Raw genomic sequence first — 16,634 nt, forward strand, 5'->3', positions numbered from 1 at the left:
GTGTTCTTATGTTGGAGTTATCTGCCTATAGCAAAAAGCAATCTACTCCCTAAATGTGTGTGGAGTCATTTCTGTTCATATTTGCTTAGGAATGAGGCCTACCTTGTTCAGTGGGACTTACTTCCTTAAACTTTTACACAGAATTGCATCCCAGAACTTCATTCTCTTTTTCTTTTTTAGGTTGGCTTTTGTATTCCATTTTATGCCAGTGTGTTTTTAATGTCATTTTAGTAATGTTTTTGCTTTAGTTTGAGATTTTATGGTGTTTGGGCGATTTTATTTGTTGTTTGTTTGTACTTCAAGTCTACCATTCACCAAAAAAAACACACCAATACCACATTAAAATAAATCAAACAAAAAAAATGAAACAAAAAAACAACAAAATAGCAGCACGGAGCAGCAGTGCACAGCAATACAGAATTATTGTATTTACCTGTACGTTTTACTGACTATAAAAACTGGCCAGAGAACTTTGACTGATGGGAGATCTAAATATAGCATAAAATAAATAGAAATCAAAGGTGGGGTTGGAAATTGTGTTCCTTTTTATAGCTGAATGTATGTGCGGATGAGAGATGAATCTCCTGTGGCTACTTTTCTACCTAATACAAACTGGGCTGGGGGGCGGCAGAGCAAGAGCTGAGGGGGGTGGGGCAGGTTTCAAATATTGCCAGGGGCTGCCAAGAAGGGCCTTGGAGGCTACATGTGGCTCTTGGGCCATGTATTGGACCGCCCTGCCCTAAATGCTGGAGATAATGGTTCTAGCCTCCTCCCACTACAAACTAGCTTCTATGTGCAAGGATTTGTCTTCTGATTATTCATAATTATTATTTGTGGAAGGGCATTTTAAAAAGTGGTACAGTCCACAAATAGGTTTTCCACTGATATTTCTTATTAAATGACATTTTAAGTAGAGAAAGAGATGCATTGAGTTTTGTTGTTCTCTATCAGCCTCCAGATGGCCAAGCTATAAAAGGGGATTAATTATCCTGCATATGTGAACACAGAGTCTTTGTCTTAGCTCACTTCATTTATTTTTTTCCTGTTTTGCATATGCCATGAGCTCTCTCTCTCCCATTGACTCACTGATGACCCCTGGGATAGTCTCATCTGTAAAATGGGCCATTTTCTTGGGACGGAAAGGAAAATTTACTATACATTTCCTATGATTTCTAGTTGTATTTTGATAGGGATCATATTGCATGATGGCATGGAACTTGTGAGGATTTACAGTGCTTTTTGCAGATTCAGATTTCGCTTACAAGGAATAGTTTTATGCTTCAGGAGTTTTGTGAAAGAAAGCTGTATTCAGTCTCTTCAGTATAGAGAATAAAACTCAAGCCAAGCTGTATTAATCAAGTATCTTTTAAAATTTTTTAAAATGTATTCCTGACAAACCTACAAACAGGTTAAAAACTGAGAGAGCTGATCTTTTTAATCCATTGCTGGGGGGGGGGTGACTTTCTGGCAGATTTTCTCATTCCCCAGTCTTGATGGCAGCTGAGGGCAAATGCCTGCTACTATTTCAGCAATAAATGAAAAGAAAACAGGTTTAGTAACTAAATCACACGATTGTGCAATAAACTACTAACTACCTTGTTTAAATATGAAAAAGTAAATGCATTAGTTGGTAGTAGTAAACCTGTATAGGACTGGGAGAAAAGTGTGGTCTCCTGAAAATGCCTACTCCAATCTTATACACACTGATTTGTGAGTAATGCCCATTAAATTTAGTGACTATGGTTCATGGGATGCAGCTGGTAATTAAGGCTGTGTCTGCCCTTGGGTTGCCATTTTCTTGCTGGTTCTATTTCTGCCTACCAGCTGCCATTTTGTAATTTACTCTGCTGGGGGATGCCAGGTCTCTGGTTAAAGAAATAAAATAAAATTGCAAGACAGGGGGAGAGAAAGCAGTTGTTTCTGTTAAGTATTGTTAAAATGTCACTTGGGAAAGAAGTATGATGTAATATTTAGCTTTTTCTAAAGTCTAGCAGATTTGTAGTCCAAGCCTTGCTTTCATTCTCAGTGTGAAAGGAAACAGTTGGGTTTCTGCTGTGGCGGATCAGGCTGTTAATGAAGAAATCTTCACTTTTGGAATTTGGCTAGTATTCAGTGCAATTCGTAACTAATTACAACGTGTTGAGCATTGTCTCTTTGGAGAGCTGTTACTTGAGAAGATTACCAACAAGCTAAAAGTTGCATCCTCATTATTGAAGTTCCCAGTTGTGATTAACCTTATTGCATGAAATTGTAACGTCCCTAGCCTTCGGAGCACTTTCCACTTTCCACTGTTGCAATGGGAGTCTTTTTTAAAAAATTGTTTGTTGCGGGTTGGGGAGCTGATAGTTCGAAAGAATCATTAAGTCTTCAAGTCATTAAGACTTGAATTACACGATTGTGCAATAAACCTATGCATCACTAGCACATAACTGTAGATGTGCTTTTGGTTTGCCAACCTTTGGTTGAAAGAAATAGGGACCCCCTAGATTAAAGTCACTTGAGTAAAAATCATAAGAACAACAACATAAACCATTGTGGATTTTGTTGTTGCTCTTGTTGGTTCTACTGACCTCCTATGAATTATCACCTGACAGAGACTTGACTCCAAAGCTGACACATTATGGTGGCAAGTATGACCAGTTTTCCAGGAAGCATAATACTGTATATGACTGGATTTTAATCTTGAATGTAGCAATATATGTAGCTGAATAGTTCTTCAGTCAGTCTAAAAGCGACAAAAAATGAGGGAATATCAGACTTCTGTGATCCACAACCCATTTTCCTCAAAATGAGAAAGTTTGCAAACTATTATACTCAAATCATGAAATAATACTGTTTTAGAAATCTCATTCTGTTTTGAACTTTCATCAGTTCCACTGTAAGTTATGCATTGCCCTATGCCAAGAATTCCATGGCAACTGTGATGCCTTGCAATGGTGCCATATGATGAATAGAAAAACCTGACTGTTCCTAGCATGCAACTGCATGTGATATGGTTTTCAAAACTTTAAATGTGTTTACCTAAGCACCATTATAGTAGTGTTTGGAGTAAATTGTGTATTTCTAGTTGAAGCTAGGATATTAAATCTCTGATGTCGTACGTTTACATGTTTTGGATCCATGTAATCAGACATATTTCATGGTAAGGTATGTTTCATTCATTCATCACTGGGGGTGGGGGGGATGAAATATTTAGGGGATGTAAAAGATTTTTGTATTATCCAAGTAAAGCAGGGTCCTGGAAATAGGTGGCGGAGGCCTTGAAACAGAAGCAGATTTGAATTTCTCACGCCAAAAGAAACCCACATTTTTAAGGCCCTCTCATGGAAGAAATTTGCTGTAATTAAGTTTCACCCCCTAAAATGGTATTCCTTGCTGTGGCGTGTCAGATAGCTGCCGCACCTGCTGCTCCTTCCTCTCCCTCTCCCAGGACGATGTCTACAAAGGCACATTGCAAAGGTCTCAGACAGTCCTGAGTTGAAACATCCCTCCCTCGTCCTGTGCCCAACTGTGCTAAGGCTGCCTCTGATGCCGATTGCTCTGCAGAGAATATGCATCAGAGGAAGAGCTGGTTCTTGAATACATTTTCAGCTTGACAAGAAAATGTTTGGGAAAGCGCTCACTGAAGCATTTTCTTCATGCACAACAAAGGCTGAAGAAGGGACAAGCAAGGTCAATGTCTCAGATTATGCTCAATTATTTATTACACTGTGCTCTTATACGAACAGAGTGTAGTTCAATATGTTAACGCCACATAGGCTACACCTCCCTCTTATTGACTGAGACTAAAAACAAAAGGGGGTAGAGGGCTAATGGGTATGAATAGAGGAGTGGAGAGATTACTTACTCCTGGCCAAAGGACTATGAACAGATGCATTTCCAGAGGAGAGAGATCAACCGAGTGCCTACTAAATGTTTCATTTAAATTACGTGGAGAAATTTCTAATGCTGGTTTGCACTCTGTAGTAACTGGAATGTGGCTATGTCTCTGTGTTGGTGGCGGTGTTTAAAAACATTATTTTGAGCTATAAGGAAAATCCCAAATGTGAACCAGGATGTGGCGAGGCATGGCTATCTCCCAAATTAGAAGGCTGAGAAATGACCTGTGACTAGTTAACCATTCAGATTGTGCATGGCCCGAAAGGTTTTGTGATGACTGGGTAAAATTGTGACAGATCAAACAAAGAGCCAAGCAGTAAAGTTCTAGAAGAACTGATTTTAGTCAATAGGGTGGATCTAAAGAATGGTGAATAGAAGAAGTAAGTTAGCTACCACTGTTGTTAAGCACTTGTTTAAGCACTAGGAGAAGAGTTCAGTCAGTCAGTGACCTGGTTACCTATATAAACTTGACTTTCATGCTGATTCTCTTGTTAATTTTGTCTCTTTCAAATTGCTCAGATTAGCACTTTAGTTTCACATCACCCAATCTAAGGCCGACAGTCTAGTCACTGTATCTTCAGGCTCTCAGATATTAAATATATCTTTCTTACCTGTTTTGTTTTTTTTAAATGGGCTGGAATGTTCTGTTAAGTTCATGTATCCATGTCTACCTCAAGACAGCAGTACTGTTCACCACTGAATTCCTTTCCCTCTCCCTAGGTCTTCTTGTGGGAACTCTTGATGTTGTGCTGGATTCAAGTGCAAGGGTAGCGCCATATCGAATTCTATACCAGGCTCCAGACTCTATGATATACTGGACTATTGCCTGTGGTAAGTATTTTAATAGTGGCTAAAATTACCAGTTTCTTAGAGGACTGGATGTTCTGTGTACAGTGGTACCTCTGGTTATGAACTTAATTCGTTCCAGAGATCCGTTCTTAACCTGAAACCATTCTTAACCTGAGGTACCACTTTAGCTAATGGGGCCTCCTGCTGCCGCTGCAGCGCCAGCACACAATTTCTGTTCTCATCCTGAGGTAAAGTTCTAAACCCGAGGTACTACTTCCAGGTTAGCGGAGTCTGTAACCCGAAGTGTTTGTAACCTGAGGTACCACTGTAGTTCATAGGAGTACTGAATTGCATACTGTCTTGATGACAGGCATCCCCTCACTTACATGGAGCCCCCACATGAATAAGTGAAATGACATAAAGTGGGGGGCACCCCACTTTGATAGGGAGGGTCCACAGGGAGGAGAGAGAGAGAGAGAAACTCATGTGTGCCACTGGGGCTGCTGCCTGGAAGTCGCTAAGGGCCATTACCTGGCCGGTCCCAAGCCTTCTCTGGATCGGAGCCCTGAATGGCGTGCCTTCCCTCCTTTCCAGGAAGGAAGGCCAATTAATTTATTTATTTTGCGGTGACCCATATAAACGTCTTCTGGGAGTGGAAGGCGTGTAAATGAGGGGGTTGCCTGTACAGTGGTACCACAGGTTAAGAACTTAATTCGTTCTGGAGGTCCGTTATTAACCTAAAACTGTTTTTAACCTGAGGTACCACTTTAGCTAATGGGGCCTCCTGCTGCCACCGCACAATTTCTGTTCTCATACTGAAGCAAAGGTCTTAACCCGAGGTACTATTTCTGGGTTAGCGGAGTCTGTAACCTGAAGCGTCTGTAACCTGAGGTACCACTATACTGTGTGATGACATCGTACTTGAGTAGCAGGTCATTTATGAGATCCAGGCTCTGAAATGCTAAAAAGTTATTTCCCATTTAATCTTCTGTAACTATCAGACTGGGCGATTAACCCCATCAAAGTTTTTGTCTATAATATGACATTGCTGTTACTGGATTTTATCCAGATTTACTCATGCTTAGATTAGACCAACTGAAAGCAGTGGGTACAAATTAGTCGTGACTAAACCCCATTGATTTGTATAAGTGTACTCAAAGCACGGCTGAGTCTGGATCCAACCCATTGTGTTGCATTGTAGCCTGTTGTAATCTAGTGAGATTATATTGAGCAATGGCTGTGGTCTATTGTAGATGTAATACTGTCAAACTCTTAAGACACTTAAGAACAGGATACCAAGCTGTGTACAGATATCATTCCCACATTTCCTCTCTTATGTGGAATTTTTTGCTCCCTTTCCTTGTAAGCATTGATTATGACAAGGGTAATAAACTCTGGCTAGTATTAGCTATTTTGACATTATTGCAGTTTTATGTAACGATCAGCGCCCATTGGGGGTGATCAACATGGCGATCAGCACCCATTGGGGGCCATTGGTGTGGTGATCAGTGTCCAGGGGGGCAGGGCAGCGATCCACCCAGGGGGATTTTGTCACCCCCCTCAGGGATGACACCTGGGGCACACCGCTCCCACCGCCCCCCTTCCTACGCCCCCTGTGTGCAGGTACAGGTGGGCCACACTTTTCATTAGATAATGTGTCTCTTACATTCCTTTTATGAAAATATATTTGAGTGCCCCAATTGTCCTTCCCATAACAGAATTGCTAGTGGAAAGAAGGGAACAAAGCTGAGAAATATTAGTATTTTTCTTTTTTGGAAAAAAAAAATACATTCCTGTTTCAGAATAAATTAAATTCTTGAGAATAAAAACAGTAACAACAAAAAGTTTTGAAGTGTGACGGCAGTTGTATCCATATTTAGAAATAGTGAATAGTAACCTCAGCTTTAATAATCCATATATAAAAAATAATTCAGACGATGACTGCAGAACAGATACTGTGATGGTAATGGCATGGTAACTCTGCATTTTATTGCTCCACAGGAGGCAAGACATCATCATTTTGCATCTCTCTGGCGATTTTAAGTGCATTACCTATATGTTGTGTTATGGCTCTTTTGTAGGTGTGTAAAAAGCTATGGAAAGAATAACTCGGTCTTTAAAGCCACATCCGGAGTTATAACAATACAATTTCATGCAGTAATTGCAAGCAAAGCCCAACATGATGATCACATATGGGCCTTTGCTGCCGCTGTTTAAATTATGTAGGCTCTCAGAAATGATTTGTGTTGAAAAGGCAGAGCAGAAATGCCAGGCCTCCCTGGAAGCTGCAGAGAATGATCTCATTCCTCATCAGCCGAGCTGTGCTGGAGATAAGCTTATGTTTGCAATTCCCAGGAAATCATTTCACTACTGTGTTAGCTTTCTAATTTTGTGGCTAGGAAATAATTGATTTGCACGTACCTATGCCTTCCTGGCACTGTTGCAGCAAGCTCTTGAGTGATTTATATAATATGTACTGTATAACTTCTATTCATTCAGGAGTTCAGTGTAATCTATGGGCATAATTCTGTTGACATGAATCACTTAAATCCCATTGATTATAATAGGAGGGAGTTAAGCCCACTTTCTTAGTAAGTCCACAAATTATTTTAGCCTTTGGGGGGCTAGCAGAGGATGCACTATGAGCTTTCTCCCTCCCCCAGCAGAACACTGTATTTTACCTTGGACACAGAAGATGGGGATTCTGTTTTCTGACATGCTCCATGGTTTCTATGCTGGGTTTAAATGAGGGGTGAAGCACTCACCTGCGTGAAATTCATTGTCTGCCAGACCTAGGAGGCAAGTACTTAAATGCAAGACTAAGTGAGGTACACACTTAAATGTATCTGATTAAATTGTACCCTATTTACAGAAAGTATTTGCAGGGCAATTATTTCCAAAACTAGAAGAGGGAGCTTAGAGGTCTGTCCTTGTTTCTACTTTTGGGTCAGGGGGAAGAGACAGTGCTGCCAAGTTACTTCAACAATAATGTTCTAACTTCTATAATGCCATTTAGAAGTGACTCTAAATTATTACCATTCTAGGAGAAAACCAAGGGCTCAAGGATAAGCAGAAAAATTAGTCTGCAGAAAACTGCCAGTTCACAGATCATGTAGGCCCAGTTGTTAAGATCATTTGGCCCCTGAATGCCGCTCTCATCTCTCCTATACTTTCATGCCCCTGGAAGGAAACACAAGCTTTTACTTCCTGTTTCAAACAAACCACAGTTTCCCACGTTATCCAAGTTCATATAACTCTGGTTTGTTTTAAACTATGAGTAGTAAGAACAAGCCAGGATCACACTATGGTTTCATTTCCTGCCTTGTTTGGAAAGTATAGGCAAACTACACACCCTCAAGTTCAGACCTCATGAGGAACTGTGATTTGTTTAAGACAGGAAGTGAAAACTTAGCAAGGCGTGCTAAGGAGGGGAGGGAAGGTACGGTTAAGTATGGAATATGGGGTTGTGACGTGATGGAAGCCAGAGCGCACGGAAATGCCATTTTCCTTCCCGCCCCAGCGGTACTTATTTATCTACTTATTTATTTATCTTGTTACAACTGAAGTGGGCCATGGTGTTCTGTTGAATTAAATTACTCTTCTGTGCTGGTTTGCTTTAAAATGCACAGTAATAATAATAATAATAATAATAAATTTTATTTATATCCCGCCCTCCCCAGCCGAAGCTGGGCTCAGGGCGGCTAACAACAATAAAACAATACAAAAGTACAACACAAACAACACTCTAAAATCATTCATTATAAAATTATAAAAGAGAGTATTCTCTTTGTTGGGTTTGTTTTGTTTTGTTTTGGTTATCCAATAAACATACTGTTGCACACCTATCCATAAATATATTTATTTTTGCTTTATGATGATCAAATTACAAACATGATCTAGCAATTTATCCTGTTCTTGTCTTAGGTTGTTCAAGGAAAGAAATAACTGAGCACTGGGAATGGCTTGAACAGAATTTACTACAAACTCTTTCGATCTTTGAAAATGAAAATGACATAAACACATTTGTCAAAGGAAAAATACAGGTAGTGTATATATATTGTCAGCACAGTTAATTATCCTCATGACCAGGAAAAAACTATTATGCAAGCTTGTCCTTTATACTTGATTTGCTGGTTTGTGTACTTCTCTGTTTTGGTAAGCACAGATTCCAGTGAGCTTCATTATCTAGTTTGAGGAAGCAGGCATCAGTGGAAACAGACACATTGGTATTATCAAGTTGCATAGATAAGGGTGAGATCACATAACTATCTTCAGGTTTGTCAAGGGACTTATGCTGGCCACGTGGAATTTCAGAATTTTTATCTTGTAACAGCACAACACCTTCCCTATCAGCACATCACTCTTTTTTTCATTTTAATCTTTTGCAATCAGTTTACCAAAACAGGTTTACCATGTGGCTTGTTTGAGAGGGAGTAAGGCCAGGTCCTTTCTTAGCAGAGAATATCTAGTTTGTTTGGTAGTTTGGGAAATCCATATGGCCAAGATCTAATCTCTTGAGATGCCCTGTGTAGGTTAGATTTAACAATTAAGGTTTTGTCTTGCAGCACTCTCCTCTTTGTTGCTTTGGCAACTTAGAATAGCAAAGAGCCTTGTGATATCTTAAAGGCTAAAACCGATAACACGGCAACACAGCTGAAATGACAAAAGCTTTTGTTTGTCTTTAATATGCCACCATTTGTTTGGCAACAAACTAACATGGCCATTCCTCTGGAAATTGTTAGTGTGATTTATGTGCATCCTGTGGTTTCTGAAGGCAGTAGAACAGCCTTTCCCAACCTTGGGCCCCCAGACTTTCTTGGACTGCCATCACCCCTCACCACTGGCCTGATGAGAGTTGTACTCCAACAACAACTGGAAAGACTCCAATGGAACATATGGACCAGGGGTGTGGCCTTGCAGAAATTGCTGGACTACAGCAGTGGCAGACTTTGGGCTTTCAAATTTCAGCAGCACCCTGTGCAATGCCAAAATTCAGTGCCCCCCACCTCTTGCTTACTGTTTTACACCATTGTTGTGGTATCCTCTCGGCTCAGCGCCCATTGCAGGCAAACTGGTCACGCTTTCCTAAATCCACCTCTAACTTCTGTTCTCATTATCCTTGACCATTAGCCATGCTGGCTGGGGCCTATGGGATTTCCAGCCCAACAATATCTGAACAGCTATGGATTCCCCAACCCTGATGCAGACTCATCTTGTCATTCTGCTAATTTGACTACAGCCCCATGTCACTGCAGTATGCCAGTTGGGTTGCATACTCAAAATGTGTTGTCTTCCTCTCCCCAAACCTTTTCTTTTTTTAAATGCTGGAATTTTGAACTCCATAGCACACATATATTTTGGGGGGAAGCCAAACTGTCCTGTCTGATCTTCTGCTTCAGGGCATCATTGCAGAATTTAACAAAATTAATGGTATCAAGGAGGATGACGACACTGAAAAATTTAAGGAAGCCATAGTGAAATTCCACAAACTGTTTGGGATGCCGGAGGAAGAGAAGCTGGTGAATTACTACTCCTGCAGTTACTGGAAAGGGAAGGTGCCTCGCCAGGGCTGGATGTATCTCAGCATTAACCACCTCTGCTTTTATTCCTTCCTCATGGGACGGGAAGGTATGAATGAGAGACTTCCGTTTCTATTGATCTTTGTGTGTGTGTTTTGAAGTTGGTGGTTTAGAACGATACACATAGTCCTTGTTGGTGGACTTGATGTAGTGCAGGAACTGGCAACAGCACATGGACCACTAAACTACGTTTTATCCTTCTAGTTAGAGTTGCCCATTCATTTTAAGTGTCACTTACGTGGAGACCTGAAACATTCTGGCTTTAGGCTTAGTGTTATGGTGGCAATATATGATGCCCCAGAAGTATGGCAAGGGGGCAAAGTGTCTCTTCCAAAAGCTGATCATGTTGAAGAAAGCCTGCTGTCACATCCTCATGGATGTTGAGCAGAGGGAAAAGTGGCCTGATGGTCTGAAGTGGCTGTGCTTAATCCTTATTTGAATGAGTTTTCATTGCTCGGGTTTAAGAAACAGACACTGGGTGATGTATTTGTCAAGGAGTGGAAGCAATATATAAGCAGTGATTATGGACAAAAGCGCTAAATTGTATACAATTGAGTTTGTTCATAAACAATTTTAGTTTCTGCCTCAGGGCAGTTGGTGATAACTCAGGCACACACACATTCACAGAACCTTCACCATTTGTGTGGTCACTCTCTATAAGATGACAGCTTTAAACTGCAGAGCTATCTGATTAATGGCACCTTGCCTGATGAGCAGTCGGCTCATCAACATCCTACTGCCAGGATAATTACAGACATTCTCACTTCCTGAATCCATCATGAGATTCACAGCAGTGGGGAACCTGTGGACTTAACATGTTGTTTGATTCAAAATTCCCAGCCGCAGACAGCATGCCATGGCAGTGGTCAGGGATGATGGGAGTTGGAGTCCATACAGGAGGGCCTCAGGTTCCCCATTCCTGTCTATAGTGTCTTGTGGTGTTTTTGCCTATAGTGGATTAAGTTACTGCATGGAGCCCTAGTACTAATTTATTGTATGTCTCATACTTGTTTTTCCTCTTCCAACACTCTGGACTGATTAGAAGGAGGTTTCATTCTAGTGTACATTGAGTGTAGGGACAGCTGGCTGATATGAGAACATAAGCACATATTGCTCTTTCTGTAGTCCAGACAGATGCCTCCAGGAAGCTTACAAGCAAGGCATGAATGGGATAGCCAGTTCCTGTTGCTTGTGCACAGCAACCTGGCATTCAGTGGTTATAATGCTGTTGTACTTGGTTCCAGTTAACTATATTGACTATTAATTGTAGAGAGTCTGATCTTCTTTGAGCTTGGGCTAGTTCACTTTTATATGGGGTGAAGCAGAGCAAGCCCAACCTAGCAGTTCAAAAGCACCCCCGGGTGCAAGTAGATAAATAGGGACCGCTCCAGCGGGAAGGTAAACGGCGTTCCGTGTGCTGCGCTGGCTCGCCAGATGCAGCTAGTCACGCTGGCCACGTGACCCGGAAGTGTCTGCGGACAGCGCTGGCCCCCGGCCTCTTGAGTGAGATGGGCGCACAACCCCAGAGTCTGTCAAGACTGGCCCGTACGGGCAGGGGTACCTTTACCTTTACCTTTTACAGCAAGCCCAAACAAAGCAGCAGGCTCTTGCTCTCTCCCTCTTATCCTCCCTGGAAGGAGGAATTGCTAAGTTGACTTCCATTTTCAAAGGATCTCAGCCTTAGAATGATGTGTGAACCAATCAAAGCTGGTTAGTTGTACAAGCTAGTTGAACAATTCTGTTTGTTCACCCATAGCTTGAAGTTGGCTTGTTTGCCAACTAAACATTGGTTGTGTAGAATTTTGCTTTTTTAAAAAAGAGAGATTATTTGAAACTGAAAGTGTGCATGGCAGAATTCTTAATGATTGTTGTGTTTCTGACAAAACGGACCCACTAGCACCAAGTGCAGCACTGTACTGAGGCTGCAGTCCTAAACACAATTAAAATGGGGGGGAAACCACTGAAAGTAGTGAAACTTACTTCTGCATAAACATGCACTGTAGAGCCCTGAAACGAGATAATGGTATAAGTGCATAGTGTTGTTGAAAAGCTTGCTGTTTTATCACCAGTGGTTTTGGGATTTGAAAATGTTGCGTGGTCTTGTTCTCTGCTTACTCTTGATTTCTTTTCATTAGCCAAGCTAGTCATCCGGTGGGTTGACATCACCCAGCTTGAGAAGAATGCGACTCTGCTTTTACCTGATGTGATCAAAGTTAGCACAAGGTCCAGTCAGCATTTCTTTTCAGTCTTCCTCAACATCAATGAAACTTTTAAGCTAATGGAACAACTTGCCAACATAGCCATGAGACAGCTCTTGGACAATGAAGGCTTTGAGCAAGACAGGTCATTGCCCAGACTTAAAAAGAAGTCCCCCAAAAAAGTTTCTGCACTAAAACGGTAGGTTTCAAAGTCACTGTATTCACATATATCCCTGTATTTCAAAGCTCTGCATACAATAATAGCCCTGTCAAAATAACATTCTACAATGGACTGTTATAGGCCCTTTGACCTTAGTAGAATGTAGTTAGAATTAAGCATGTAAAGACTGAAGCTGTTTGAAATGGAGACTAAGGACTGGTGCACAAGGTAAGGGCCTTTTTCTACGGTGGGACCCTAACTTTGGAATGCTGTCCCCAGAAAGAGGCATATCAGATGCTGACACTACAAGCTTTTTGTTACCAGATGAAAACCTTCCAGGTGTTTTAAACACCTCCTGAACTTGCTTGAAGCTGGGGAAAGCCCTCCTCACCCAGCAAAGAAAACCAGTGGGCTTCTGGAGGAAGAATGGAAGGCTTCAGCCTTCATCCAGTGGCTTGTTAGATTTCCATGCTGGCCTCTTCCTGTGCATCCAGTATAGAAAAGAAAAGGGCTTGTGGTGGAGAGAAGGAGCAGGCCTTCCGTCAATGACAGTCCTCTGTTTATATGCACAGGAGGCAAAGCTTCATCCTGCATGGAAGTGCATTGGCTCAATAAATGCGGAGGAGGAGGAGAAGGAATGCAGGGAATGCTCTGTTCTTCCTCCACCAACCTGCTGTGTTGCAACATTTTTTATTAGCCTGCTTTTTACTCATAAGGGTAAATAAAGAGAGCCAGCTGTCCTCTTATAAGTAAAAAGCAGACAAATATTGCAGGCTAGTGATTTTTGTGGTGTAATTTATAAGGCTGTCAGAAAGCATGAATATAAATGAAGCAGACAAACATCAGCACTGCTATGACAGATTTCTCCCATAGAATATCATTTCCTGGTGTTTTATTTGTGCTTGTGCAGAATTAATTTACAATGTACATTTATCTAATCTGTTGAAGACATACGCATGCACATTGAATTTTAATATGAACAATGAAACTTTGAACTGCTCACTTCAGGGATCTTGATGCCAGAGCAAAGAGTGAAAGGTACCGTGCTTTGTTCCGGCTTCCAAAGGACGAAAAGTTAGATGGACATACCGATTGTACCCTCTGGACTCCATTTAACAAAATGCACATCTTGGGTCAGATGTTTGTGTCTACAAATTACATCTGTTTCACTAGCAAGGAAGAAAACCTGTGCAGCCTCATCATCCCTCTACGAGAGGTGGGTACCAGGTCCGGCCATTTTTATTATACCATGTAAGTCAAGTTCCCGGGCTCCTTAGCTTCCAGGGAGCATCTCAGCAACAAACTCCATTGCTTGCTTAGTATAATTTACAACAAACTGGCACTGTCTCTGCATTAGGATCCCTCCATTTCTGGTCCTGTTAATATTTTATTAGTAGTAGTAATAGTAGTAGTAGTATAAATCATACATAAAAAGGACCTGTTGGGAATTTTGCTGGGAATTGCAATTGGGGAGAGTGTTGTTGTGTTCCGGTCCTGTTTGTGAACTTCCCATAGACATCTGGCTGGCCACTGTGAGAACAGGATGCTGGACTAGATGGGTCATTGGCCTGATCAAGGGCTACTTTCATGTTCTTAGGAAGGAATATTAAAACACTTTCCCCTTTAATTGGAAATATGCATTGTTAATGTGGCTCTCTTGCATTATGAACAGTTCTATAGCTTATATAAAGGAAGTAAGAACCTGGTTGGGAGAAGTATTAAGACAATATCATTTAAGTAACTGAGACATAGCTGCTGATATTTCAATACAATTTAATAGGATATGTTAAATGAAAGGGAGGATGGCATCAAATTACCCGTTCTGCTAATGAAACATTAAAACTCTGTAATAATGCTTGGCCATAGATCATTAAAATAAAAAACCCTGCAAACTGAAACTAAAGCCTCTGTACATCGAAACTCCTATTATCCTGAAGTGCCTAATGCAATTTTTATTGCTTCTGATAAGCTATCTGGAAGCAGTGGTTTAAAGCTTTTTAAAACTTTTCTTCATGGTCTTCAGAAGGGTCTTTGAGCATACTGTTTTCATTTCTAACTAATGCACTGTTCCTGAAATGAAAATCTCACAACTACACACACACACAAACAGAGAGAGAGAAAGTGAGAGAGAGAGAGAGAGACAGAGAGAGAGAGAGAGAGAGAGAGAGAGAGAGAGAGAGAGAGAGAGTTAATTGTATATGAGCCAATGTTAATACTTAGGAGCAGGACCATATCTCAGAAATAGAACCATATTTCACATACAGAAGGTCCTTGGTTTAGTCCCTCTCATCTCTAGTTAAAAGTGTTCAAGCAGCAGATGATAATGAGAGACCATGTCGAATCATTGCCATTCAGGATAGGCAATATTGGTTTAGAGAGAGAAACTCTCTGACCTGGTATTAGGCAGTTTTCTATATTCCTGGCATTAGCACAGTTTGGGGCACGAGACTGTCACTAAATGAGACAACCTGTCTCCATACTACTCTTAGGTTTCCGCTACCACCTTGTACCTTGCTTTTGCTCTGGCCAGTTTTCTTCTGAAATGCAGATTTCCTAAATGTCTGAAACATCATCCTTGCAAGGGCTGAACTGCTAAATCGCGGTAGTGCTCCTTTCGAGGGATATTTACTCACTTCTTTGCTGAATACCAAAATGTTATAGCTCTCAGAGTTCCTGGAAGAAAATTGTACCTCTTCCCTTAAGCCCTCACCCTTAGGTGCCTCTGGTAAACCTGCTCAGACTGATAGATCTCATAGATTATTTAGTTTTATATCATAAGACTGTGATCCTTGTGCAGCTCCAGAAGTGTGCAGAAATGGACACGTGGAAAGGCCATAAGATATTCAGCTTCACTGCTGTGAGGGTGCCTTAGAAAATGATTAGATAATCCAATTGTATTTAAGATTGTGCAATTGCCAGATGTTGTTGGAATATGACCAATTGTATGTGTGTGTTTTCTTTTGCCCTCCTCTCCCTTAGGTGACTATTGTGGAAAAGGCTGACAGCTCTAGTGTATTACCTAGCCCATTGTCTATTAGCACCAAAAATCGAATGACATTTCTCTTTGCCAATTTAAAAGACAGAGACTTTCTGGTTCAGAGAATTTCTGATTTTCTCCAGCAAACTACTTCCAAAATATACTCTGAAAAAGAGATTTCTGGCAGTTACAACAGCTCAGATGATGAGGTGAGTAGATGTCGTCAATGTCAGGAAGTATTCAGTTAATTTCAGATTAGTAAAATTATATAATTTCAAGTAGCTGCTCCCAAGTAATAAATTCAGTGTAAAGATTCCTTTTTGCAGCCATATTGTTAAACCCTCTCATGCCCATCTCCCATCTAAGAATGCACATCAACCATTGACTGTTTGGAAATGCTTTCATATCAGTCTTTTCCTGGACATGTAAAAATTGCACATTGGCCAGAAGGCTGCTGCTGCATTCTTATAGTGTAGGGTGTAAAATTGTGTATCATGTACTTCCCTGAAAATCTTATGTTGGCTTTTAAGAACATGTATGATCAAGGTTTTGTGGGAAAGAAAGCTGCTTGGACATAATAAATGCCCTCTGATAGCATAATGGCACCTCTGATAGCTGCATCCACAAAGCAGGATGATCGCCTGCTCAGGTTTGTGCAGATGCAACGGTGCAACTAATTTAGCACTCCTGGTGCTGCACCTGAACAGCCCCAACCTTACCTAACTAGCCAAGGTAAGCTGTAGCAAGGCCAGTGTTGGGAGGGTGGCTCTATGGCTCTGCCTCACCATACTGACCATTAGTGCTTTGCATACTTTGGTTCCCTCAATTATAATTTTGCTTGGGTGTGTGGGAACCAAAAAACACACGGGCCAAATACTTGGGTGCCTAACTACAGCATGTGGTTTGGTCTTGCATCGTAAACCACGTCTATGTGTATATTTGAATTAGACAAAGACGCAGTCTGGCGTATGGAGACTGAGCAATCTCATCAGCAACTGTTAACTCTGCATCCCAGAACCTTGGTTTCAGAAAAACCAAGTATCTATTAAAAG

At 41.1% G+C, this 16,634-nt stretch overlaps 1 protein-coding gene across 3 annotated transcripts in view; it reads left to right on the top strand.

Moving 5' to 3' along the window:
* Positions 1 to 16,634, top strand: part of TBC1D9 (TBC1 domain family member 9) — a 49,506-nt gene that overhangs the window by 12,919 nt on the left and 19,953 nt on the right. For all 3 annotated transcript variants that reach the window (XM_053403313.1, XM_053403311.1, XM_053403312.1), the window contains exons 2-7: positions 4,600 to 4,710; positions 8,593 to 8,711; positions 10,068 to 10,296; positions 12,383 to 12,644; positions 13,614 to 13,821; positions 15,585 to 15,791. In XM_053403313.1, coding sequence (XP_053259288.1) covers positions 4,600 to 4,710; positions 8,593 to 8,711; positions 10,068 to 10,296; positions 12,383 to 12,644; positions 13,614 to 13,821; positions 15,585 to 15,791 — 1,136 coding nt within the window. The remainder of the gene's footprint in view (positions 1 to 4,599; positions 4,711 to 8,592; positions 8,712 to 10,067; positions 10,297 to 12,382; positions 12,645 to 13,613; positions 13,822 to 15,584; positions 15,792 to 16,634) is intronic.

This window comes from Podarcis raffonei, chromosome 9 (assembly GCF_027172205.1).
Source record: "Podarcis raffonei isolate rPodRaf1 chromosome 9, rPodRaf1.pri, whole genome shotgun sequence".
NCBI lineage: Eukaryota > Metazoa > Chordata > Lepidosauria > Squamata > Lacertidae > Podarcis > Podarcis raffonei.